The sequence below is a fragment of the Eriocheir sinensis genome, chromosome 69 (assembly GCF_024679095.1).
Source record: "Eriocheir sinensis breed Jianghai 21 chromosome 69, ASM2467909v1, whole genome shotgun sequence".
In the NCBI taxonomy this organism is placed as follows: domain Eukaryota; kingdom Metazoa; phylum Arthropoda; class Malacostraca; order Decapoda; family Varunidae; genus Eriocheir; species Eriocheir sinensis.
The window spans coordinates 5262848-5287615 of record NC_066577.1 but is presented as its reverse complement, the minus strand read 5'-3'; the positions used below and the strand labels follow the sequence as shown (position 1 = coordinate 5287615).

General features: G+C 47.5%; 2 protein-coding genes and 1 long non-coding RNA gene across 8 annotated transcripts in view; 1 reads left to right on the top strand and 2 right to left on the bottom strand.

Annotated features, from left to right (window-relative positions):
* The first annotated feature begins 2027 nt into the window (after positions 1–2027).
* On the top strand, positions 2028–3696 carry LOC126988452 (uncharacterized). Its single transcript, XM_050846579.1, has 3 exons — positions 2028–2183; positions 2891–3191; positions 3420–3696. Exons 2-3 carry the CDS (start codon positions 2931–2933, stop codon positions 3627–3629), a joined length of 471 nt encoding a protein of 156 aa, XP_050702536.1. The 5' UTR covers positions 2028–2183; positions 2891–2930; the 3' UTR covers positions 3630–3696.
* Positions 3697–3939: 243 nt separating this feature from the next.
* On the bottom strand, positions 3940–5110 carry LOC126988454 (uncharacterized). The gene is made up of 4 exons (XR_007741960.1): positions 4587–5110; positions 4461–4522; positions 4082–4113; positions 3940–3955 (listed from the first exon to the last, which is right to left on the bottom strand). It is a non-coding gene; the product is annotated as an uncharacterized LOC126988454 (long non-coding RNA).
* A 7437-nt stretch (positions 5111–12547) lies between these two features.
* The window catches only part of LOC126988450 (plasmolipin-like), a 15009-nt gene continuing 2788 nt past the window's right edge, over positions 12548–24768 (bottom strand). Inside the window, exons 2-7 of one of the 6 annotated variants that reach the window (XM_050846571.1) lie at positions 23469–23603; positions 21894–22067; positions 19482–19558; positions 14148–16224; positions 12992–14048; positions 12548–12920 (exon numbers count right to left, since the gene is read on the bottom strand). In XM_050846571.1, coding sequence (XP_050702528.1) covers positions 15996–16224; positions 19482–19558; positions 21894–22067; positions 23469–23603 — 615 coding nt within the window. In that variant the 3' untranslated portion in view covers positions 12548–12920; positions 12992–14048; positions 14148–15995. The remainder of the gene's footprint in view (positions 12921–12991; positions 14049–14147; positions 16225–19481; positions 19559–21893; positions 22068–23468; positions 23604–24768) is intronic. The other 5 variants (XM_050846572.1, XM_050846573.1, XM_050846576.1 and 2 more) reach the window with 5 other exon arrangements.

The following is a 24768-nucleotide window of genomic DNA, read 5'->3' as shown; positions in this document are numbered from 1 at the left end:
CCACTGTGGCTTCATAGTCCATATTGGAGATATTGGTGGCTTTTGGGCCAGAGTGTCTGGTGCCCCTGAGACATAGGATGGCCGACCTGAGCAGGGAGAACGAGAGGCGACACCTCATCCAGGCGACAACGTGGCTCCTTGGCTGATGCTTCTTTTCTGAGATTAGTTCCGCGAGGCGTGCGTAGAAGCATTGGGCCCTGGGACCCATCCCGCTGGATGTGGTGAAGACGAGGGGGGTGAAGCTGCCCTGATCCACATGTTGGATTCTTTCACCGTATGCCCTTGTCTTCTCCTGCTCGTTCCTGTGGTGGGCGGCTTGCAGGGGCAGCTCACGGTGACAGGCAGCCATCGGGTCGAATATGCGGATGTCCATGAACGCCCGCTGTCCGCGCACCCAGAATCCGCGGCACTTACATCAACCCGTGCCTCCTGTGAGGTATTGGCTGTCCTGTACCGAAGGTGTTCGCCGTCCAGGGAAGCAGTGCCGGTAGTGACGTCTTGGCATACCTCCCCGAGCATGCTGGCTGTCAGATCCCTCACTTCATCGTGTCGAATACAGACGAAGCCTCCTTTTTTACATGTCATGGTGTGGGTGACATCATTTGGTGATCCACATGCACAGAGATCAGGCAGTCCCTCAATCGGCCAGCCATATCTCAGAGCAATGGCGTCGACAAATTCTTGTTTGCTGAGGCTGAAGCCCTTTGCTCTGATTGGTAATGACGTTAGCCAGTTAGAGGCGCCTGCCTCCTGTGCTGTGTGTATTTTTCTACCCATTTCTGTGGACAGGTGGTGTGTAAGACGGTCCAGCTCGTCTTTTTGGGCCTGTTGCCTTTCTTCTGAGATTTTTCTTTTAATATCCCTTATTTCTGTTTGGTCTATCTCGCCCTCTGCCTCCTGAGCGATGATCCTGTTGATGAGTGACCTGGTAAGGCTGATGGAGTTTTGGTTCTCCTTATCTGCCAGCTTCTCAGCGTTGGTGATCCCCATCCCACCCAGTCTTGGGGGAAGTGCTAGCATATCCCTCTCCTCCTCCCCCAAATCTCCTTTCCTTCTTTCCTTTTATCCTCTCGCATACTTTTGGCTTTCTCTCTCTCTCTCTCTCTCTCTCTCTCTCTCTCTCTCTCTCTCTCTCTCTCTCTCTCTCTCTCTCTCTCTCTCTCTCTCTCTCTCTCACACACACACACACACACACACACACACACACACACACACCTGGACTCGCCTGACAGTTCCCGTCTCCTGGGAAATAGGGAGGGACAGTTGGACAGAGGGTGAGGATAAGCGACCTTGCTGAATTTCATCTCAGTCGATTTTGAGTGTCCCGAGGAGCGATGGTTAAGATAGTACCTCTTACCCCCCCCCCCCCCCCCCTCCCACACACACACACACACTTGGACTCGCCTGACAGTTCCCGTCTGTCTCCTGGGAAATAGGGAGGGACAAGAGGAGAGAGGGAGAGGAAAAACGACCTTTCCAAATTTCGTTTCCGTCGATTTTGAGTGTCCCAAGGAGCAATGGTTAAGATAGTACCTCCTTCCCCCCCCTCCCACACACACACTAACCGTAACAGTAACCGTTACATTTTCAACTTATGCAGTAAGACTTGAAAATCACCAAAATTACTTAAGACTTACGCAAAAAACGTAAGACTTGACAGGTATGTGTCTGTTTTGTTGATGTTGAATTACGGGCTCAAAACAACGAAAGGAACAGACAAGTCAGTGCGACAGGGGCGTCGTAGTAACCCCTCGGGATGCAAGCAGCACACTGGCCTTGGCGCTGGGGGAGGGGGGGGGGGGAGACAGAGAGTAGGAGCGGCGGCAGGCCAAACCGGTAGATGGGTGTGTCTTTCGCTGCTAACAGCGCTAACGTTTGGTTATAAACACTCGTGTCACGATAACATGGATATGGTGGTATGTTGTTATCACTGTAAAGTTAAAGGTAGAAATTTTGTTGATGTACTAATTGCAGGAATGAGAATCTATCACTGTATTATACCTCGAAAAGAATATATGTGTATTTCCTTTGTGTGGCGGCAGAGGGCAGACCAAGGACACTATAATAGTCTCCTTGGGGCAGGCGCTGTCCAGTGCCCAGCCCGGCTCAGGCAGCACAACAACAGTCCCGCCACCACCACCACCTGACCTCAGCAGTGCCAGCACGGAGCCAGCACCCTGCAGGTGTGCCATTCATTAATACTTTAACAGTTTCCTGACAGCAGCCATGGAGGGTACAAGTGTAGATATGCGGCCCCGCCCCACCTTGGTATTGCCACACTTGTCTTTGCCTTAAAAACAGCAGAGAGGTGAAGAACAGTTAGACCCAGACCCAGACACGACCGGTAAGTTTTGTTCCCCGTCCCGCAATTCACGAAGGGAATGTTTTACTGCTAGATTTAGGTGTGTTTGGAACGAATTTGACGACCGTTCCCGTCGCCAGTCAGTAGTTTTCCCATTAAATCACTAATGAAATGAGACTTCAATGCCTGGCGTGCACCCGTCGCCGCCGCCGCAAAATATCTCGCATGAAGGTTCAACTTGCTTACTGTTTCTATATTTCACTCACCGCTCACCAAGATCACAAGTGGACAAACTAGAACAGAACCAGGCAGATTAATGTTTTCCCTGTTCAGTATTGCCCCAGCGCGCATGCCTGATGGACAGCAAAGTGACTTTTTACTGCGAGGAAGTATTTCTCGCAACACCGGCCCGCGTCACCGGTTGATCTCTCTCTCTCTCTCTCTCTCTCTCTCTCTCTATGCCTCAAACACGTGCTTCCTGTGCCTTAACCCCCCAGTCGCACCCCCACCCCCACCCCCCCCCCTGAGTACTTCTATAAAGACACTGGAACCATTGGGGTGAGTCAGTGTTCTTCGTCTTCCCCGCAGACCCGCACAGCGTCCTACGAGAAGCTCTGAAGCCGCCACGATGCGCTGGTCTCCGCCGGCACTCCTTCTGCTGCCCCTGCTGCTGGCCTGGGACACCACTTCAGTCAGCCGCGTGTGTGGGTGTAAGACTGGAGACCATCCTATCCAACAACCCAATCCTGCTTCTGCTCCTGACCTGCTTTCGGCTACAAGAAATCCCTGGATACGCCGAGATCAAATCCCTCAACCTACAACTGCTGGTCCTGACTACACTGACGACCCCGATGCCGCGTCTAGTCCTGAAATTGAAGGAGTAGCGCTCGTAAGTAAAGGAGGTGTTTCAAGAGTAGAAAACAAGAGTAGAAAACAATGAAAAATAAGAGCCAGGGTGTTGCACGTTTTTAAAGGTTTAAGTGTCACGCTATACTTAAGTTTTGGGTACAGAGGCAGAGGGCTTGCATCCTCTTCCGCCTGGGGCAATCCATGATAACTATAAATCTATGGACGAAGCAAACTTTTGACTAATGACGGATCCTTGTTTACCGAGCAGCAGGTTGAGACGGTTCAGTTCCTTGAAGAACATGCTGTACGTGATTCGCATGGCAGCGTGCGCATTGAGGCAATACCTGTAGCTGCGGCAATAAGGGGCATGAGACCACTGGACTTCTATTTAAAGGACACACCGCTCCCGAGACGACCAGCCACACCACATGACCACGCCATCATGACCACCACATCCAGCCACACCCAAGACCACTAATTGTAGCCACACCAACACCAATAATACGAGCCACACCAAACCATGACGACCACCAATACCAGCCACACCACACCCACGACCACTAATACCAGCCACACCACACCCACGACCACCACTAATACCAGCCACACCACACCATCACGACCACTAATACCAGCCACACCACACCCACGACCATCACTAATACCAGCCACACCACATCCACGACCACCACTAATACCAGCCACACCACACCCACGACCACTAATACCAGCCACACCACACCTTCACGACCACTAACACCAGTCACACCACACCCACGACCACTAATACCAGCCACACCACACCTTCACGACCACCAATACCAGCCACACCACACCCACGACCACTAATACCAGCCACACCACACCTTCACCACCACTAATACCAGCCACACCACACCTTCACCACCACTAATACCAGCCACACCAGACCTTCACGACCACTAATACCAGCCACACCACACCTTCACCACCACTAATACCAGCCACACCACACCGTCACGACCACTAATACCAGCCACACCACACCATCACGACCACTAATACCAGCCACACCACACCTTCACGACCACTAACACCAGCCACACCACACCCACGACCACTAATACCAGCCACACCACACCTTCACGACCACTATTATCAGCCACACCACACCTTCACGACCACTATTATCAGCCACACCACACCTTCACGACCACTATTATCAGCCACACCACACCTTCACGACCACTAATACCAGCCACACCACACCTTCACGACCACTAATACCAGCCACACCACACCCACGACCACTAATACCACCCACCCACACCCACGACCACTAATACCAGCCACACCACACCTTCACGACCACTAATACCAGCCACACCACACCTTCACGACCACTAATACCAGCCACACCACACCTTCACGACCACTAACACCAGCCACACCACACCCACGACCACTAACACCAGCCACACCACACCCACGACCACCGTATGTCCTCTGTTGGTTGTGGCAAAGAAAGTGCTTCTTCCAGGGGTTTCAATGTGCAGTTCTAGCTGTGAGTTCACCTGTTGCCCAGTAGTTCCTTGTTGTCGTCGAAGAGGATATGCCACAACAAAGTTCAGCTCTTTATATTCACGTTCCGGAGCAGCGCAGGACGAGTCTTGGAGCGGCGCAGCGAACGGAACTTTCTTTGCTTGTAATTTCAATGTATTGTTGCAACTTCAGTGACGAGGTAAAGAACTGAAGGCAGGACTATACAGTGACTCCCCTTTATTATTTGCATTGTAAAACTTGTTAGTTGTTTGCTAATTAATGATGTGATGTACTTAATGCATTCATATGTAGCCACTATAAGTATTGTCCTGTTGACACGCATGTATGGTCCAGGTATATAACAAAAACAATATAGAGAGTTGATAATGTTAACTGATGGATAAATATGATAAAAAGTAATAACAACAACAACAACAACAATAAGCTATTTCTTTCCTTCATTTCAAGTGTATGTTTCAGCGCTGGTCCCGTAATCGTGTAAGGGACATGTATATATACCCTCTCTCTCTCTCTCTCTCTCTCTCTCTCCTCTAAAAGTTATGGTAATTTTAATAATAGTGTATCGCGGTGGCTGAGTGGTAGCGTGCTGGGCCCACATTCACCGCGTGATGGACGACGCGGGTTTGTATCCCCACGCTACCACCTGGGATTCACCGCCGAGTGGCTTAAAACTACCCACATGCTGTCCTGAAGACCACCCATTAACCCGGACTCTAGAGGAAACCGTCCAAGTGAATCAAGGAGTTCCGGGGGGCAGCATGAGCCAAGAGAAGATGGCGCCACTATAAACACTTGCCTGCGCCATGACGGGCTGGGGTCGACTACCATCCAGGCCCCTCAAGCAAGCCTACCGGCGCTGAAGGCTACACGTAAAAGAAATAAATAAATAAAGTAACAGAACTACAAGGATACTATAAGGAAAATATTAAAGGGTGTGGGTGGCGCTCGTCATCGTCATCCGGTTGTAGTAGTATTTATTTCTTTCATTTGCTATCGTTAAAAAGTTAGTTATCTGCATACGACTTAAACTCTTTCAAGAGAAGGGAATCAGGACACCTCTCCTCCCGAAACTGACCTATCTTTCGGCCACCTCTTTCTTTTTAGGAGCAGTGAGTAGCGGGCTTTTTTTTATTAATGTTTGCTTTTTGTGTGCCCTTGAACTGTCTCCTTTGCTGTAAAAAAAAATAAATAAATAAATAAATAAATACCGGCCAAGCTGCTGTGGTGTCTTGCCATAAGATTTCGCGTTGAGACCATAACTTTGTGTATAAAACGGTAATTAAACCATAAGAAAACCATAATTTTTTCGTCATTCAATATTTATTTGTTTCAAAACAAATGCAGAATGAAAACAAGGAATTCAAACCCCAAGGAATTTAAACCCCAAGGATTTTGAACCCCAAGGAATTCAAACCCCAAGGAATTTAAACCCCAAGGATTTTGAACCCCAAGGAATTCAAACCCCAAGGAATTTAAACCCCAAGGATTTTAAACCCCAAGGAATTCAAACCCCAAGGAATTTAAACCCCAAGGATTTTGAACCCCAAGGAATTCAAACCCCAAGGAATTTAAACCCCAAGGATTTTGAACCCCAAGGAATTCAAACCCCAAGGAATTTAAACCCCAAGGATTTTAAACCCCAAGGAATTCAAACCCCAAGGAATTTAAACCCCAAGAAAACATTTTCACAGTAGTTCATAAAAGTTACCCTGAAAAAATGTAATGACAAGAAGAGAACGGAACAGAGAGAGAGAGAGAGAGAGAGAGAGAGAGAGAGAGAGAGAGAGAGAGAGAGAGAGAGAGAGAGAGAGAGAGAGAGAGAGGGGAACAGAGGAGAGGGAGTAAAGATGGGGAGAGAGGGGAGTGGGAGAGTGATAAAGGAAGAGAAGGGAAGGGGAAGGGAGAGGAAAGGAGAGGAAAGAGAGGGAAGGAAGAAGATGAAATAGGAAATTGGAGAGAGAGGAAATGGTGGAGGAGGTGGGAGATGGAAGAAAGGAAGAGAAAGGGACGAGAAGGGAAGGGAAGGGAGAGGAATGGAAGGGAAGGAAAGGAAGAGAAGGGAGAAAGGAAGGGAAGGGAAGGAGGGGAAGGAGAGGAATGGAAGGGAAGGGAAGAGATGGGAAGGGAAGGAGAGAAAGGAAGGAAGGAAGGAAGGGAAGGGAAGGGAGAGGATGGGAAGGGAAGGGAAGGGAAGGGAGAGGAATGGAAGGGAAGGGAAGGGAGAGGAAGGGAAGGGAAGGGAGAGGAATGGAAGGGAAGGGAAGGGAAGGGAAGAGAAGGGAGAGAAAGGGAAGGGAAGGGAAGGGAAGGGAAGGGAGACGAAGGGAAGGGGAGAGGAAGGGAAGGGAAGGAAGAAATGGAGGGAACACGAGAGACGGAAAGGAGGAGGAGGAGGAGGAGGGAAGGGAGGGAGGGAAGAGGGTCAACGACTTGTTAGCTCAACGACTTGTTTAATCAACGTGCTTCAGGTAGTTATGCAAATGGTCAACACGATAGACTCCCCGAAAGCCATTAGAGCAAGTACTATTTCTGGTTCACATAAGCTCCCCTTCTGAAACACGGCCTTGAAGCATAAGCATTGTGATCGTAGGCAGGAGGGAGGGAGGGGGGAAGAGGAGGAGGAGGGAGAGAAGGAGAGTAGGGGGGAGGGGAAGGAGGAGAGAGGGAGGATGGAGGGGTTGTCGTGAGGGCAGAGTGGGGCCGAGCAGTGAGTGAGCCAGGAAGGAGACATTGCTAGTTCAAAGAAATCGTGGCGGGGCGGTGCTTGGCTTCAGGAGTGTTATTAATTTGAACTGAGTGTACTTCTAAAATTGGCCTGTCACCCTTCCCGTCTCTCCGCTGTCTCGTGTCTGTCTGCTAAGTCTATATACACCAAGTCAAGTCATACGCAGGTTTGTGGGAGGAGACACGGCCGAGGCGTGGCTTATGCGTGACACTGCTTGGAGCCAAACTAGAGAATGTAGAAACAGGGATTTAGAGACAACGAGGAAAGGCGGACTAATTTAAATCAATCACTTCAACATGCCCTCCCTCACACCCCACACCGCCGTTTGTAGGCATTGAAATTACAGTCACGCAATAGCACAATAAAAAGACATATTTTTTCGTCAGTGGCTTGCCTGAACGCGCTGTGAAAGAAGGCGAGAATGCACATCCAAAGTGCACACACGGCCCCAACTTTAGTCACCCCTGAACTGGCGGGTATTTTTTTTTTTTTTTTGGCTCCTAGTGACGTCATTCCGCTGCTCCGCCCCAAAACCGCCTCCTGCGCGTACCGGTCGCAGTTTTGAAGCAGAGTGACTTGACTTGGTATATATAGACTTAGACAAAGAAGACCTGAACGCCGAGGGAAGGAGAATGAGATACGGGTGACCTTAATTGATCCTAACGAGCTTGTTCTCTTTGCCAGCGCCGAGGTCCTTCCTGCCCGAACCCAACACGCCCACTCAGACTCACCTTGAACGCAGTGCTTGGGCCGCCTTCACCCTCCCGACGGCCGCTACAGGACTCAGGACACACACACACACACGCGCACGCAACGCCAAGGTAGTCACCGCCGCCGGCACACGCACACACACGCACGCAACGCCACAGACGCAAACACAGACACGCCCTCCCTCGCAGTGGGCACCCGCGGGTTTGCACTGTGGAGAGAGAGGATCGTGACGTCAGCGATGCTCAGTTGTTTGGCCCACAATGCACCGCTCCGTCATGTCCATTTTCAGGGGAGATGGTTTGTTACTGAGTGAACTGATGGGTTATTTTGGCTGTGAGTCCATGCACGTGAACCAGCCCCGGCGTCAGGCCCGGATTAAGCTTGCATTGGGCCCTACGTACGCCACCCACAGTTTTGGGCCCCCATTGAATAAATTAGGCAAGATTTGGAAAATTTCATATTTTTATTGAAACATCAGAATGAATTAATGATACAGTATACTTCATTCAGATTGTCATTATCTTTATTTTCTTTATATTCTGTATTAGCAGCATACATAGGTAACTATAGCAGCTACACCAAGGCCCGTTTTCTTGATTTCTCTTGTGAAAACTGTTCAATGATGGCTTCAAATGTCATTGAGGAGGTGACATCATTTTCAATTGACATAACAGACAAAGCATTCAGTCGTTTTTGAGTCATTGTTGAACGAAATCTGTTTTTGATCAAAGACAGTTTGGAAAATGAACGTTCACCTTCGCAGACTGTGACTGGTAATGTTAAGAACAGTCGCAGAGCAGTTGAAACATTGGCAAATGTTGACTCTACAACTGGATTCTTCCTGAAGTATTTTAACAGGACATGAGGATCACGATCCAACTTCAAATGGGTTACAAATTCTGAGAATGTTACAAATTCATCCTCGCAGTGGGGTTCCAAGTCATTGATGTATTTTTTCACCAAGCTGGATACATCAACTCTCAGCTGTGCAGCAGGCTATCATTCTCCCTCAATGACTTGTTAAAGGCAAAGTCGTCAGATATCTTGTGATAAGCCTGGCGACGTTGAGCTAAACTTGCATGTAACTTGTCAATGATGACAACAAAACTCTGTACAGGGAATTTTTGTGCATCTTGAAGATCTGCATCAGGCTCAGCAGAATCATCAGCTTGACGCCGCCGTCTTCTCCTCCGTACCTTTTCCGATACATATACTTGCTGAACATTTTCCGTGAGATTTTTTTGCATCATTCTCCAGTTCATCAAATTGACCACGAAGCTCAGCAACAAAACTTTCAAGTGATAGAAACACTGATACAACCATGTTGATATCAGTATTAGTGCTTTGGAGAAGAGTACTAGCTTTATGAAAGCGCTGGAGGATCTTGTTCCACAGAACACACATACATGCATTTTCAAGAAGGCACATAAATATTCTCTGCAAAAACTGATGCAGCAAGTCGAGCTTCTCCTTTTAGTTCCGTTCCGTTGTCTGCAATTTCATTTAACATAGATGCTAGATCGAGTAGTTTAAGTGCAGAGCTTTCACTGATTCAGAATGGAATTTGGAAATGCCAACTTGTGGAAGATAGATAATATTCTTAGGGCTAGAATTCTACCATTTTCATTAGGTGACAATCCCTTTGTTAGTAAATTCCAGCGCTTTGTTGATCCAACTGAATATGCATATAATTCCTGCACAAGTTCAAAGAAATTGCAAGCACTGTTGTTGACGTGTGTTGCTAACCCAAACAAGTTTTCGCTATTTTATTTTATCTATTTTTTTTTTTTTCGATCACCAGTCCAACGAAGCAAACTGATCTCCCTGCGGCCACAGGCATTTCCGGGATTTCCATTATGTGGGGGCCAATTATGGGTCGGGTCTATCAGGTTTTGTGGGCCCCTCAGTGCTGGGGCCCTACGCCATGCCCGGGTACTTGGCGTATAGGATAATCCGGCCATGCCCAGCGTGCCGCCAAACACACCCACGGAACTGTGATCAGGTCGTGCTGAATCACACATTCTCGGCTACACGTCATCACTCTACGGCAGTGTTGACATATTTCACTTACGTCATTCTCTCTCTCTCTCTCTCTCTCTCTCTCTTCTTTTTCCTCTTCCCCCGTGTCGTATTGTTGCGACACACACACACACACACACGCACACACACACACACGCACACGCACACACACACACACACACACACACACACACACACAGAATGGGTCAGGCACAGCGTTACCAAATTATCGTACTCATCGCATTGATTTTTCGTAATTTCGGACCGATAACTATGGCAAAAAGGAAAAAAAAGAGCATCAATAATTAACAGCTTTAACGCTAACTTTAATTTTCTATCGTTATTTGTGCAGGTACAAGAGTTTGAGGCTTAAAAATGATAAATACAATGTGTTGAATACGATAATCTGGCAACGCTGGTCAGGCATGACATCATTCACTGTTCTTGATAATTTGACGATTAAGCTGAGTTCGGCGTCTACGCGCTGACTCAGGGATTCTGACGCGCCCATCGCCGCCCCACCACACTTCCTCCTAACTCCTCACATACATTTCCTACCGTTACTATCTTATCTGTCATTTGGGGAGGCGGTGGCTGAACGGATAGCGTGACGGCGCCGCGTTCAGGAGGACGTGAGTTCAATCCCCGCCCGGTGCCACCAAGCTGGGATTTTTCAGCCGCCGCCGAGTGGCTTAAAACTACCCACATGCTGTCCAGAAGACCACCCATCAACCCGGACTCTAGATTCTAGGATTAAAGATGAGCTCCGGGAGGGCAGCATGAGCCAATGCAAGATGGCGCCACTATAAACACTCGCCTGCGCCAGAATGGGCTGGGCCGACCATCAGGCCCCACCGGGAAGAAGCCTTGGACCGACGCAATAGGCCAAGATGTAAAAAAAAAAAAAAAGAAAATGTTACCATACAACACATCGTAGGCGCGACTCACCATCATAGTTACCATCTTATATACGACACATCATTGGGTTCGTATGGACATCATTTGATATCATTGGGGTATCGTTAGAGCCCATTGATATGACCTCAGTAAAATCCCGTTGATACCCGAAGAACCCAAGAATACCCCAGTGGTCCCAGATGATGCCTCAGTGAACCTTTGTGACACCCCAAGAACCCATATGATACCCTGATTAACCCAATAGCAGCGACGGGCCAAATTTGTGACTTTACCGTGTAGCAGCGCCAGGCCAAATTTGTGGGTTTACCGTGTAGCAGCGACGGGCCAAATTTGTGGCTTTACCGTGTAGCAGCGACGGGCCAAATTTGTGACTTTACCGTGTAGCAGCGCCAGGCCAAATTTGTGGCTTTACCGTGTAGCAGCGACGGGCCAAATTTGTGGGTTTACCGTGTAGCAGCGACGGGCCAAATTTGTGACTTTACCGTGTAGCAGCGCCAGGCCAAATTTGTGGCTTTACCGTGTAGCAGCGACAGGCCAAATTTGTGACTTTACCGTGTAGCAGCGACAGGCCAAATTTGTGGCTTTACCGTGTAGCAGCGACAGGCCAAATTTGTGGCTTTACCGTGTAGCAGCGCCAGGCCAAATTTGTGGCTTTACCGTGTAGCAGCGACAGGCCAAATTTGTGACTTTACCGTGTAGCAGACAGGCCAAATTTGTGGCTTTACCGTGTATCAGCGCCAGGCCAAATTTGTGGCTTTACCGTGTAGCAGCGCCAGGCCAAATTTGTGGCTTTACCGTGTAGCAGCGACAGGCCAAATTTGTGACTTTACCGTGTAGCAGCGACAGGCCAAATTTGTGGCTTTACCGTGTAGCAGTGACGGGCCAAATTTGTGGCTTTACCGTGTAGCAGCGACGGGCCAAATTTGTGACTTTACCGTGTAGCAGTGACGGGCCAAATTTGTGCCATGATTTTAACCCCCCCAAAATAGATGATGCATAAACTGATCACAAATGCTTCAATATGTATTATGAAATGGTTTGTGTGAGGGGTGATTTTCTCTCATTTTTCTCGCCTAGAGGGACCATTAGGAAACATGATCCCCGCAGCTACCACCGGGTTAACTAAAATGAAACTACCACAATAAACGTGTGATGCAGCCATGGCCTTGTTATGGTTACTGTTCACCGAAGGAAACTTTAAACCGATTCTGTACTCCTTGGCCTGACGCTTGAGTGGCCGCCCGGTGTCTCAGGGTACGGGTTCAACACCTGAGCAGCTGGTAAAAAGTCATGTTATTTGAGGGGAGGGATCCATCTCCATGACACTGTGCTGGGGGGAGTGGCTGCCCCCCGATGTGACGCAGCTGGCTGATAGACGTAAGGTGTTGGGTCCTGCCACTGTTTGTGTGAGTCTGCTTGACCTGCTGCTGTAAACTTGGCTTTGTAGGATTAAAACAAAAAGGACAGACAAACAAAGTACCAACATTACATACTATTTTATTATTATTAACATATTTATCATATATTGGCAGGAAGGAGTTGTATGGTTAGTAAAATGGAATTATATATACTATAAAACTCTGTCTAAATGAATGTTACGAAACCATGCACACACATAGCTGAGGTGTAGTGAACAGAGATGAAAATGGTAATTGATAAAAATAAGCAAAATTGTAGTTTGTGTCAAGAAGAGAGTAAATGTTTCTTGCTGAAGGAGTCTTAAATATATACACAGCGGCCGCCTCTGAATGGGCCAGTGCATGCGGATTTGTGGCACGCGTTGGCTGAACTGATCATTAGAGGCGGACACAGCACGGCACGGCACGGCACGACTCACGGCACGGCACGGCACGACTCACGGCACGACACGGCACGGCACGACTCACGGCACGGCACGACTCACGGCACGGCACGGCACGACTCACGGCACGACACGGCACGGCACGACTCACGGCACGGCACGGCACGGCACGACTCACGGCACGGCACGGCACGGCACGACTCACGGCTTGCTATCACGCCCACACTCCTCTGATGTGAGTTTTGCAAGGCTTTATAATGTTGTCATATATCAGTGGGCCATGTTCAGGGTGCCAAGCTGCTGGTGAGGAAAAGAGGAAAGACAAGGATGCAATTTATACTGGTGAAAGATGAAATACTAATGTGTGATGTATATATACTCTACATGAACATTGGCCCAGTTACATTATTACACAAACATATGCATTATTTTTATTATTATTATTATTATTACCCTCATTGATTTTGCTGAAAACATAATTATTTGCTTTGGTTATGGCATCGGGGGCTTCATGGTGCAGTGGTTAGCACACTCGGCTCACAAGCAAGAGAGCCCGGGTTCAATTCCCAGGCGGAGTGGAAAAATTTGGGCGGCTTTTCCGATACCCTACGCCCCTGTCTGCCCTCCAGCAGTGAATGGGTACCAGGTATTAATTGGGGGTTGTGTCCCGTCGCCTGGGGTCTGTTCCCTTCTCCTATAATTCCTTCCCCTCCTGTCTCTCTCCGGCATATGACCACAGATGTTGCGCCCACTAAACCAAACTTTCCAACTTTGGTTATGGCATATAATCTATACAAATTAATGTTGATTTATTAACTTAGTAATCTATCTACCTCACACCTTGTTTGGGAATATCTTGGGAATAAATATTTTGTTACATAATTGCGTAGGTCCACATTCTTAGCCCCTTAACTGCAGATTTCCTACAGTCAGACCTCACCAAGCTACAGGAATGGAACAAAAAGTGGTTGTTACAATTCAATGAAGAAAAATGTAAAGTCCTGCGCCTTGGGAGGGGATATCCAGCACACCAATACCACATGGGAAACACTCCACCATCCACCACAGAGGCAGAGAAGGACCTGGGAGTGTATGTTACCAGGCTACCAGTGAAGGGATATCCAGCACACCAATACCACATGGGAAACACTCCACTATCCACCATAGAGGCAGAGAAAGACCTGGGAGTGTATGTTACCAGGCTACCAGTGAAGGGATATCCAGCACACCAATACCACATGGGAAACACTCCACTCTCCACCACAGAGGCAAAGAAAGACCTGGGAGTGTATGTTACCAGGCTACCAGTGAAGGGATATCCAGCACACCAATACCACATGGGAAACACTCCACTATCCACCACAGAGGCAGAGAAAGACCTGGGAGTGTATGTTACCAGGCTACCAGTGAAGGGATATCCAGCACACCAATACCACATGGGAAACACTCCACTATCCACCACAGAGGCAGAGAAAGACCTGGGAGTGTATGTTACCAGGCTACCAGTGAAGGGATATCCAGCACACCAATACCACATGGGAAACACTCCACTATCCACCACAGAGGCAGAGAAAGACCTGGGAGCGTATGTTACCAGGCTACCAGTGAAGGGATATCCAGCACACCAATACCACATGGGAAACACTCCACTATCCACCACAGAGGCAGAGAAAGACCTGGGAGTGTATGTTACCAGGCTACCAGTGAGGGCCAAATCCATGCCAATCGTAGCGCACTGGTTAAACGTGTCAGGCTCGCATTACAACTTTTCATAGGCCACAGAGACGAATGACTGGGTTTTCTTGGGTGCTTTTCCCGTTCAATGTGCAGAAGGCGCGTAAGACTGTCACCAGCGTCACAAAACAGTCCACGGTCAAACAGGTGAACTGAGGTGTCAAGACATATAAAAATACAGGCTATACATAATGTTAGTGGAATGTTGAATTGATGAGAGATTGTTCTGTCTGTCTACCTCAGTGATGCTCCCGAGGGATGACCGTGGCAAAGAAGTGTCCAATACCCCCTGACTACACTCCCTTCTTGTACAGGTAACTCCCGACTTACGCGAGTATTGTGTCCTTGAAGAGGTCGCGTAAATCAAAAACAATGTAAATCCAACAAGAGGTAGGTTTGTACCTTTATTGCCTACTGTATCACTCTGACTCCTCTCCCTCTCGTGGTTCCTCCTCTGGCTGCCCTTCCCCTCGTGGTAGCACAGCAGCGATATTTTATGGAGTGTCCACCAGATGTCTCCCGCAACCGGACTCACACGGCGCCGCGGCCACACAGCTGAGCTCAGTTCTTCCCGCGCGCCACTTGAACAACAATACAGTACCCACGCTGCCACGCTACTCAACAACAACAACAACACCCTCGCTGCTGTGCTACCACGAGGGGAAGGGCAGCCAGAGGAGGAATGGAAGACAAGGTAGAAGAAAAAGGATGACAAAACAAGGAAGAAAATGAAGGATGGAAGACAAGGAAGAAGAAAAATTATAACAAAACAAGGAAGAAAATGAAGAATGGAAGACAAGGAAGAAGAAAAAGGATAACAAGACAAGGAAGAAAATAAATGAAGATAGGAAGAAAAAGAAGAAAACGGATGACGGCACACAAGGAAGAAAAGAAGAAAGGAAAATAGAAGAAAAAAAATTATGTGAATCCAGGAAAAAAAAAAAGAAAGAACAAATCAATGGAAAACAAAGAAGAAAAATGGAAATGAAGAAAAAGTTAGCAGAATAAACAGCGAAGAAAATGAAGACAAGGGAGCGGAAATATCAAATCAGGTTCCGTACATTCTGAAAACGAAGACAAAAACACAAAAAAAACACAAATAAAGAGAGAGAGAGAGAGAGAGAGAGAGAGAGAGAGAGAGAGAGAGAGAGAGAGAGAGAGAGAGAGAGAGAGAGAGAGAGAGAGAGAGAGAGAAAGGAAAATGCAAAAAAATATACAAAATCAAAACAACCGAAGAATTACACCAAAAGTCAAATCAGGGTCTAATATTTCTGTACGGTTGCGGAAATGGTGGTGGTGATGGTGGTGGTAGCGGGCCCACCACCAAAAGTTAAATGCAAAAAATATACAACATCAAAACAACCGAAGAATTACACCAACAGTCAAATCAGGGTCTAATATTTCTGTACGGTTGCGGAATTGGTGGTGGTGATGGTAGCCGGCCCGCCACCGATGTTTGAGGTGTTGCTGGTTGTCGTGGTGGTGGTGGTGGTGGTGCGGGGTGGCTGGGTGGTGGACAGCGCTCCCTCCCTCCACTTCTTATAGAACAGGAAGGCGTTGAGGCCAAAAATGATCATGGCCAGGAAGCTGAAGAAAGCAGCGACTGCAAAGGCGTCACCCGCGCTGGAACGGAAGAAGCTGTTTACTCCGATGGCAGCGACGGGCCAAATTTGTGCCATGATAGAAACTCCCAAAAATAGATGATACATAAACAGATCACAAGTGTGTTTATATATATTATGAAATGTGTGTGAGTGATGATTTTTTTAATTCGCCTTTAACCCGGTAGCAGCGACGGGCCAAATTTGTGCCATGATATAACCCCCAAAAAATAGATGATGCATAAACAGATCACAAATGCGTTGATATATATTATGAAATGTGTGTTAGGGGTGATTTTTTAAAATTTGCTTAGAGGAGCCTTTAACCTGGTAGCAGCGACGGGCCAAATTTGTGCCATGATATAAACCCCCAAAAAATAGATGATGCATAAGCTCATCACAAATGCGTTGATATATATTATGAAATGTGTGTGAGGGGTGATTTTTTTAATTTGCTTAGAGGAGCCTTTAACCTGGTAGCAGCGACGGGCCAAATTTGTGCCATGATATAAACCCCCCAAGATAGATGATGCATAAACAGATCACAAATGCGTTGATATATACAGGTAACTCTCAATTTACGCGAGTTTCGTTTACACGTTTTTTAAGTAACAAAAAAAGAGGAAGAAAGAAAACAGCTCGACACAAAAAGAGGAAGAAAAAGAAGACAGCAAGAGCAGTTTGGACAGAAAAGGGTTCCATAGTTTACCAGTGAAAAGGATGAAAGAGTGACGATGCTGGTTAACTCATGCATAAGGGATTTGGACAACACAGGGATGAAAGAGTGAAGATCCTGGTTAACTCATGCATAAGGGATTTGGACAGCACAGGGATGAAAGAGTGAAGATGCTGGTTAACTCTTGCATAAGGGATTTGGACAGCACAGGGATGAAAGAGTGAAGATGCTGGTTAACTCTTGCATAAGGAATTTGGACAGCACAGGGATGAAAGAGTGAAGATGCTGGTAAACTCTTGCATAAGGGATTTGGACAGCACAGGGATGAAAGAGTGACGATGCTGGTTAACTCTTGCATGAGGGATTTGGACAGCACAGGGATGAAAGAGTGAAGACGGTGGTAAACTCTTGCATAAGGGATTTGGACAGCACAGGGATGAAAGAGTGACGATGCTGGTTAACTCTTGCATAAGGGATTTGGACAGCACAGGGATGAAAGAGTGAAGATGCTGGTTAACTCTTGCATAAGGGATTTGGACAGCACAGGGATGAAAGAGTGAAGATGCTGGTTAACTCTTGCAGAAGGGATTTGGACAGCACAGGGATGAAAGAGTGAAGATGCTGGTTAACTCTTGCAGAAGGGATTTGGACAGCACAGGGATGAAAGAGTGAAGATGCTGGTAAACTCTTGCATAAGGGATTTGGACAGCACAGGGATGAAAGAGTGAAGATGCTGGTTAACTCTTGCATAAGGGATTTGGACAGCACAGGGATGAAAGAGTGAAGATGCTGGTGAACTCTTGCATAAGGGATTTGGACAGCACAGGGATGAAAGAGTGAAGATGCTGGTGAACTCTTGCATAAGGGATTTGGACAGCACAGGGATGAAAGAGTGAAGATGCTGGTTAACTCTTGCATAAGGGATTTGGACAGCACAGGGATGAAAGAGTGAAGATGCTGGTGAACTCTTGCATAAGGGATTTGGACAGCACAGGGATGAAAGAGTGAAGATGCTGGTTAACTCTTGCATGAGGGATTTGGACAGCACAGGGATGAAAGAGTGAAGATGCTGGTGAACTCTTGCATAAGGGATTTGGACAGCACAGGGATGAAAGAGTGAAGATGCTGGTGAACTCTTGCATAGGGATTTGGACAGCACAGGGATGAAGGAGTGAAGATGCTGGTGAACTCTTGCATAGGGATTTGGACAGCACAGGGATGAAAGAGTGAAGATGCTGGTTAACTCTTGCAGAAGGGATTTGGACAGCACAGGGATGAAAGAGTGAAGATGCTGGTGAACTCTTGCAGAAGGGATTTGGACAGCACAGGGATGAAAGAGTGAAGATGCTGGTGAACTCTTGCAGAAGGGATTTGGACAGCACAGGGATGAAAGAGTGAAGATGCTGGTGAACTCTTGCATAAGGGATTTGGACAGCACAGGGATGAAAGAGTGAAGATGCTGGTAAACTCTTGCATAAGGGATTTGGACAGCACAGGGATGAAAGAGTGAAGATGCTGGTGAACTCTTGCAGAAGGGATTTGGACAGCACAGGGATGAAAGAGTGAAGATGCTGGCGAACTCTTGCATAAGGGATTTGGACAGCACAGGGATGAAAGAGTGAAGATGCTGGTTAACTCTTGCATAAGGGATTTGGACAGCACAGGGATGAAAGAGTGAAGATGCTGGTGAACTCTTGTATAAGGGATTTGGACAGCACAGGGATGAAAGAGTGAAGATGCTGGTAAACTCTTGCATAAGGGATTTGGACAGCACAGGGATGAAAGAATGAAGATGCTGGTTAACTCTTGCATAAGGGATTTGGACAGCACAGGGATGAAAGAGTGAAGATGCTGGTTAACTCTTGCATAAGGGATTTGGACAGCACAGGGATGAAAGAGTGAAGATGCTGGTTAACTCTTGCATAAGGGATTTGGACAGCACAGGGATGAAAGAGTGAAGATGCTGGTTAACTCTTGCATAAGGGATTTGGACAGCACAGGGATGAAAGAGTGAAGATGCTGGTTAACTCTTGCATAAGGGATTTGGACAGCACAGGGATGAAAGAGTGAAGATGCTGGTAAACTCTTGCATAAGGGATTTGGACAGCACAGGGATGAAAGAGTGAAGATGCTGGTTAACTCTTGCATAAGGGATTTGGACAGCACAGGGATGAAAGAGTGAAGATGCTGGTTAACTCTTGCATAAGGGATTTGGACAGCACAGGGATGAAAGAGTGAAGATGCTGGTTAACTCTTGCATAAGGGATTTGGACAGCACAGGGATGAAAGAGTGAAGATGCTGGTGAACTCTTGCATAAGGGATTTGGACAGCACAGGGATGAAAGAGTGAAGATGCTGGTGAACTCTTGCAGAAGGGATTTGGACAGAGGAGGGATGAGCAGAAGTAGAAAGTCGAGCGCAGTGGGGCCGTGGGAGGCAAGTTCAGAGGAGCAGTCAGCATGAAAACATCAATAGAAGATAGAAGGAGAGGCAACAGTAGGGCGGAATTCAAGAGGTAGAAGACTGTTAGTAAGAGGGGAGTTGATGAGACGAAGAGCACCTCACCTCTCTCACACATGTCAACGCACTCTCCACACACTCACCCTTGGCTGGCGAAGTCTGACGCCACACAGCCCGACACGAACCAGAAGAACGTCCAGAGGCAGCTGTACCCAAGCTCCTGCAAGCACACAGAAATTATCATTATTATTATTACAGTTAAAATGGTTTATATACAACACTCCTCCAAACAAAAGCTCAATTGAAGGTCTACGTTTAACCCGGTCATAGCTGCGGGGATCACATTACTTAACCCGGCAGCATCGGTGGACCCATTTTTGGGCTCCCGCGAGTCGCTCCGCTGAAATGGCAGACCTAATTCAAGCTAATTGTAGGCGGTGGTGGCATAGGGCAACCCACCATGCATGAACTGGGTCACTGTGGTGGGTGATTGATCGTCATAGGTGGTGCTGTAAGGTCATGGCAGACTGAATTAGCTATCCATACAGTAATCACTTGTCAAATTCTCTAAAATAGACAACAAGCGACTCTCGGCTAGATGCCATGTGTCACAAGACTGTTTATTCTGTAACAAACACCACCCAAAAAGAATGGAGTTTGAGTATAAGTAAATATTTTTAATGGCTTTATGGTCGTGAGAGGAGTACTCTGATGTACGTTCCATGTTCTTTTCTTAGTCTCAAAATGCAGTGTAATGTTGACGCTTCTCGGCCACTCCTTGGCTTTCCCATGGCCGAAGCGCACGGGTTAATGGTCCCTCTAAGCGAGAAAAATGAGAAAAAATCACCCCTCACACAAACCATTTCATAATATATATCAAAGCATTTGTGATCAGTTTATGTATCATCTATTTTGGGGGGTTTATATCATGGCACAAATTTGGCCCATCGCTGCTACACGGTAAAGCCACAAATTTGGCCCATCGCTGCTACACGGTAAAGCCACAAATTTGGCCCGTCGCTGCTACACGGTAAAGCCACAAATTTGGCCCATCGCTGCTACACGGTAAAGCCACAAATTTGGCCCGTCGCTGCTACACGGTAAAGCCACAAATTTGGCCGTCACTGCTACGGTAAAGCCACAAATTTGGCCCGTCGCTGCTACACGGTAAAGCCACAAATTTGGCCCGTCACTGCTACACGGTAAAGCCACAAATTTGGCCCGTCGCTGCTACACGGTAAAGCCACAAATTTGGCCCGTCGCTGCTACACGGTAAAGCCACAAATTTGGCCCGTCACTGCTACACGGTAAAGCCACAAATTTGGCCCGTCGCTGCTACACGGTAAAGCCACAAATTTGGCCCGTCGCTGCTACCGGGTTAATAGTTCACCCCTTACCAGCATTCCCCAGGGCAGGACAGACAGCAGGGCCATGGCATTGAAAACAGAGGACGATAGGAAGAAAAAGAAAATGACGCAAGGAAGAAAGGAATGCAGGAAAAAGGGAAGCCTGGAATCGGACAAAACAACCCTCACTCCTTACCAGCATTCCCCAAGGCAGGACAGACAGCAGGGCCACAGAACTGAAGACAAGGAACAATAGGAAGAAGAAGAAAATGATGCAAGGAAGAAAGGAATGAAGGAAAAAAGGTTAGCCAGGAATCACAGAACACAACCCTCACTCCTTACCAGCATTCCCCAGGGCAGGACAGACAGGGAGACCACAGTACTGAAGACAAGGAAGGATAGGAAGAAAAAGAAAATGACGCAAGGAAGAAAGGAATGAAGGAAAAAGGTTAGCCAGGAATCACAGAACACAACCCTCACTCCTTACCAGCATTCCCCAGGGCAGGACAGACAGCAGGGCCACAGAACTGAAGACAAGGAACAATAGGAAGAAGAAGAAAATGACGCAAGGAAGAAAGGAATGAAGGAAAAAGGTTAGCCAGGAATCACAGAACACAACCCTCACTCCTTACCAGCATTCCCCAGGGCAGGACAGACAGGGAGGCCACAGCACTGAAGACAAGGAACAATAGGAAGAAGAAGAAAATGACACAAGGAAGAAAGGAATGAAGGAAAAAGGTTAGCCAGGAATCGGACAAAACAACCCTCACTCCTTACCAGCATTCCCCAAGGCAGGACAGACAGGGAGACCACAGAACTGAAGACAAGGAAGGATAGGAAGAAGAAGAAAATGACGCAAGGAAGAAAGGAATGAAGGAAAAAGGGAAGCCTGGAATCGGACAAAACAACCCTCACTCCTTACCAGCATTCCCCAGGGCAGGACAGACAGGGAGACCACAGAACTGAAGACAAGGAAGGATAGGAAGAAGAAAATGACGCAAGGAAGAAAGGAATGCAGGAAAAAGGGAAGCCTGGAATCGGACAAAACAACCCTCACTCCTTACCAGCATTCCCCAAGGCAGGACAGACAGCAGGGCCACAGAACTGAAGACAAGGAACAATAGGAAGAAGAAGAAAATGATGCAAGGGAGAAAGGAATGAAGGAAAAAGGTTAGCCTGGAATCACAGAACCGAACCCTCACTCCTTACCAGCATTCCCCAGGGAACGACAGACAGCAGGGCCACAGCGTTGATCAGGTACAGGAAGAGCAACACAGCGCTTGTCCAGAAACATCCCATGGAGACGAAAGAGATCCAATTGGCGGGCATGGTGCGAGGGTAGTCCGAGGCCATGACGGAGATGAACACCAGCACTGCGATGACCTGTGGGGGTGTGAAGCATTGGGGTTAGAGTTGAGCTAAGTCTATATACACCAAGTCAAGTCACTCTGCTTCAAAACTGTGACTGGTACGCGCAGGAGGCGGTTTTGGGGTGGAGCAGCGGGATGACGTCACTTGGAGCCCCCCCCAAAAAAATACCCGCCAGTTCAGGGGTGACTAAAGTTGGGGCCGTGTGTGCACTCTGGATGTGCATTCTCGCCTTCTATCACAGCGCGTTCAAGCAAGCCACTGACGAATAAATATGTCTTTTTATTGTGCTATTGCGTGACTGTAATTCCAATGCCTACAAACGGCGGTGTGGGGTGTGAGGGAGGGCATGTTGAAGTGATTGATTTAAATTAGTCCGCCTTTCCTCGTTTTCTCTAAATCCCTGTTTCTACATTCTCTAGTTTGGCTCCAAGCAGTGTCACGCATAAACCACGCCTCGGCCGTGTCTCCTCCCACAAACCTGCGTATGACTTGACTTGGTGTATATAGACTTAGGGGTGGAGAGTGTAGGTATAGGGCGGGGATGAAAGGGAAGGAAAGGGAGAGGGAAGGGAAAGAACGGAGAAGCCAGAAAGGAAAGGAAGGGAGAAAGGAAAAGAAAGAAGAAAGTAAAGGAAAGGAGAGAAGGAAGGAGAAAGAATGAAAAGAAAGCAGAAAGGGAAGGAAAGGAAGGAAGAAAAGGAAAAGAAAGGAGGGAAGGATGGAAGGAAAAGAGTGAAAGGAAAGGAAAAGTACGGAGATAAGTCATAAAGGAAAAGAGGGAAGAGAGGAAAGGAGAGGAAGGAAGAAAAGGAGTAGAGGAAAGAGAAGGGGGAGGAGTTAACCAAGAAGGGGGTGGGGCTAACCGAAAAAGGGGGCGGGGCTTACCAGAAGTGGGTGGAGCCTATATGCCAACTTAAGCTAAACACACTCAACACATGCACCAGTTACAACCTCCATTAGTAGGCTTATCTAGGGAAGGGGGCGGGACTTACTGAGAAGGGGGCGGGACTTACTGAGAAGGGGGCGGGACTTACTGGGAAGGGGGAGGAGCTTATTGAGAAGAGGGTGGGGCTTACTTAGAAGAAGGCACAGTTAACAAAAAATAGCATATGGAAAAAAAGGAAAGGAAAAGACCAGAGAAAGAGAGCAGAATGAAAGTAAAAAGGGGCGGAGCTTAAAGGACAGGGGGCGGGGCTTACTGAGAAGGGGGAGGAACTTATTGAGAAGAGGGTGGGGCCTACTTAGGAGAAGGCACAGTTAACAAAAAATAGAATATGGAAAAAAAGGAAAGGAAAAGAACAGAGAAAGAGAGCAGAATGAAAGTAAAAAGGAGGAGGGGCTTAGAGGAAAAGGGGCGGGGCTTAAGGGGAAGTGGGCGGGGCTAATACGCCAACTTAAGCTGAACGCACTCACCAGATGGCCCAGCTTGAGTCTCCCTTCATACGTTCTGAGATGTGCGGTGTTGATGAAGATTTTCCGCTCGCCACCGCCGGCTGTGCTCTCCGGCGGTGGTGCGGTGGTGGTGGTGTGGCTGGCTGGGAAGGACATCTGCAAGGGAGGTGTGGTGGTGAGTGGTGGTGGTGGTGGTGGAGGTGAAAATGTTAGCGGAGAAAGAAAACACAGGAAGAGGAAAGGAAAGGAATGGCAGGGTAGAAGAAAGGAAAGGAAAGGAAGAAAGGTAGGATGAAGGAAAGGAAAGAAGGAAAGAAAAGGAGGGAAGGAGAAAGGAGAGGAAAAGTAAAGAGAAAGAAAGGGAAAGGAAGGAGAGAGAGAGAGAGAGAGAGAGAGAGAGAGAGAGAGAGAGAGAGAGAGAGAGAGAGAGAGAGAGAGAGAGAGAGAGAGAGAGAGAGAGAGAGAGAGAGAGAGAGAGAATTAGAAGGAAAAAAAAGAAGGAAAAAAAGGAAGGAAAGGAAAACCAAATAAGGAGGTTGAGGATGAGGAGGTAAAAATGGATGAGAGAGGAGGAGGAGGAGGAGGAGAAATAAAAAGGAGGGGAAAGGGCAGGAAGAAGAGAGATTTACATAGAACATCAGACCACACAGACCCCATGGTCTGTCCTTAAACCTCAGTGATTCTACAGAAGGCTCCCAAACGATGCATTTCAACTCTAGTTGATATTAAGTTGAAGAAAGTGACGGTCAAGCTTGTTTTTGAAGGAGTCAATCGTGTTACACTGGACCACTGACGGAGGGAGCTTATTCCATTCTCGCACTACAACGTTGGTGAAGAAAAATTTGATGCAGTCTGAATTTACTTGTCAACATTTGAGTTTTACGGCATTGTTCCTCGTACGCAAAGTGTCATCGATCATAAACAATGTTGATCTGTCTACATTCGTGAAACCATTAAGTATTTTAAAACATTCGATCAGTTTTCCTCGGAGGCGACATTTCTCAAGAGAGAACATGTTAAGGGTGGAAAGCCTTTCTTCGTAGGATTTGTTGCGCAAGGAAGGGATCATTTTTGTTGCCCGACGCTGAACACCTTCTAATTTAGCAATGTCCTTTGCATGGTGGGGAGACCAAAACTGTACCGCATATTCCAAGTGGGGTCTGACTAAACTATTGTAGAGCGGGAGTATTACATCTTTATTCTTGAATAAAAAGTTTATTTTAATGAAGCCCAACATTCTGTTCACTTTATTTACTGCATCGATGCATTGCTGTGAGAATTTGAGGTTTGACGCGATTTTGACAAGTCCTTAACGCATTGA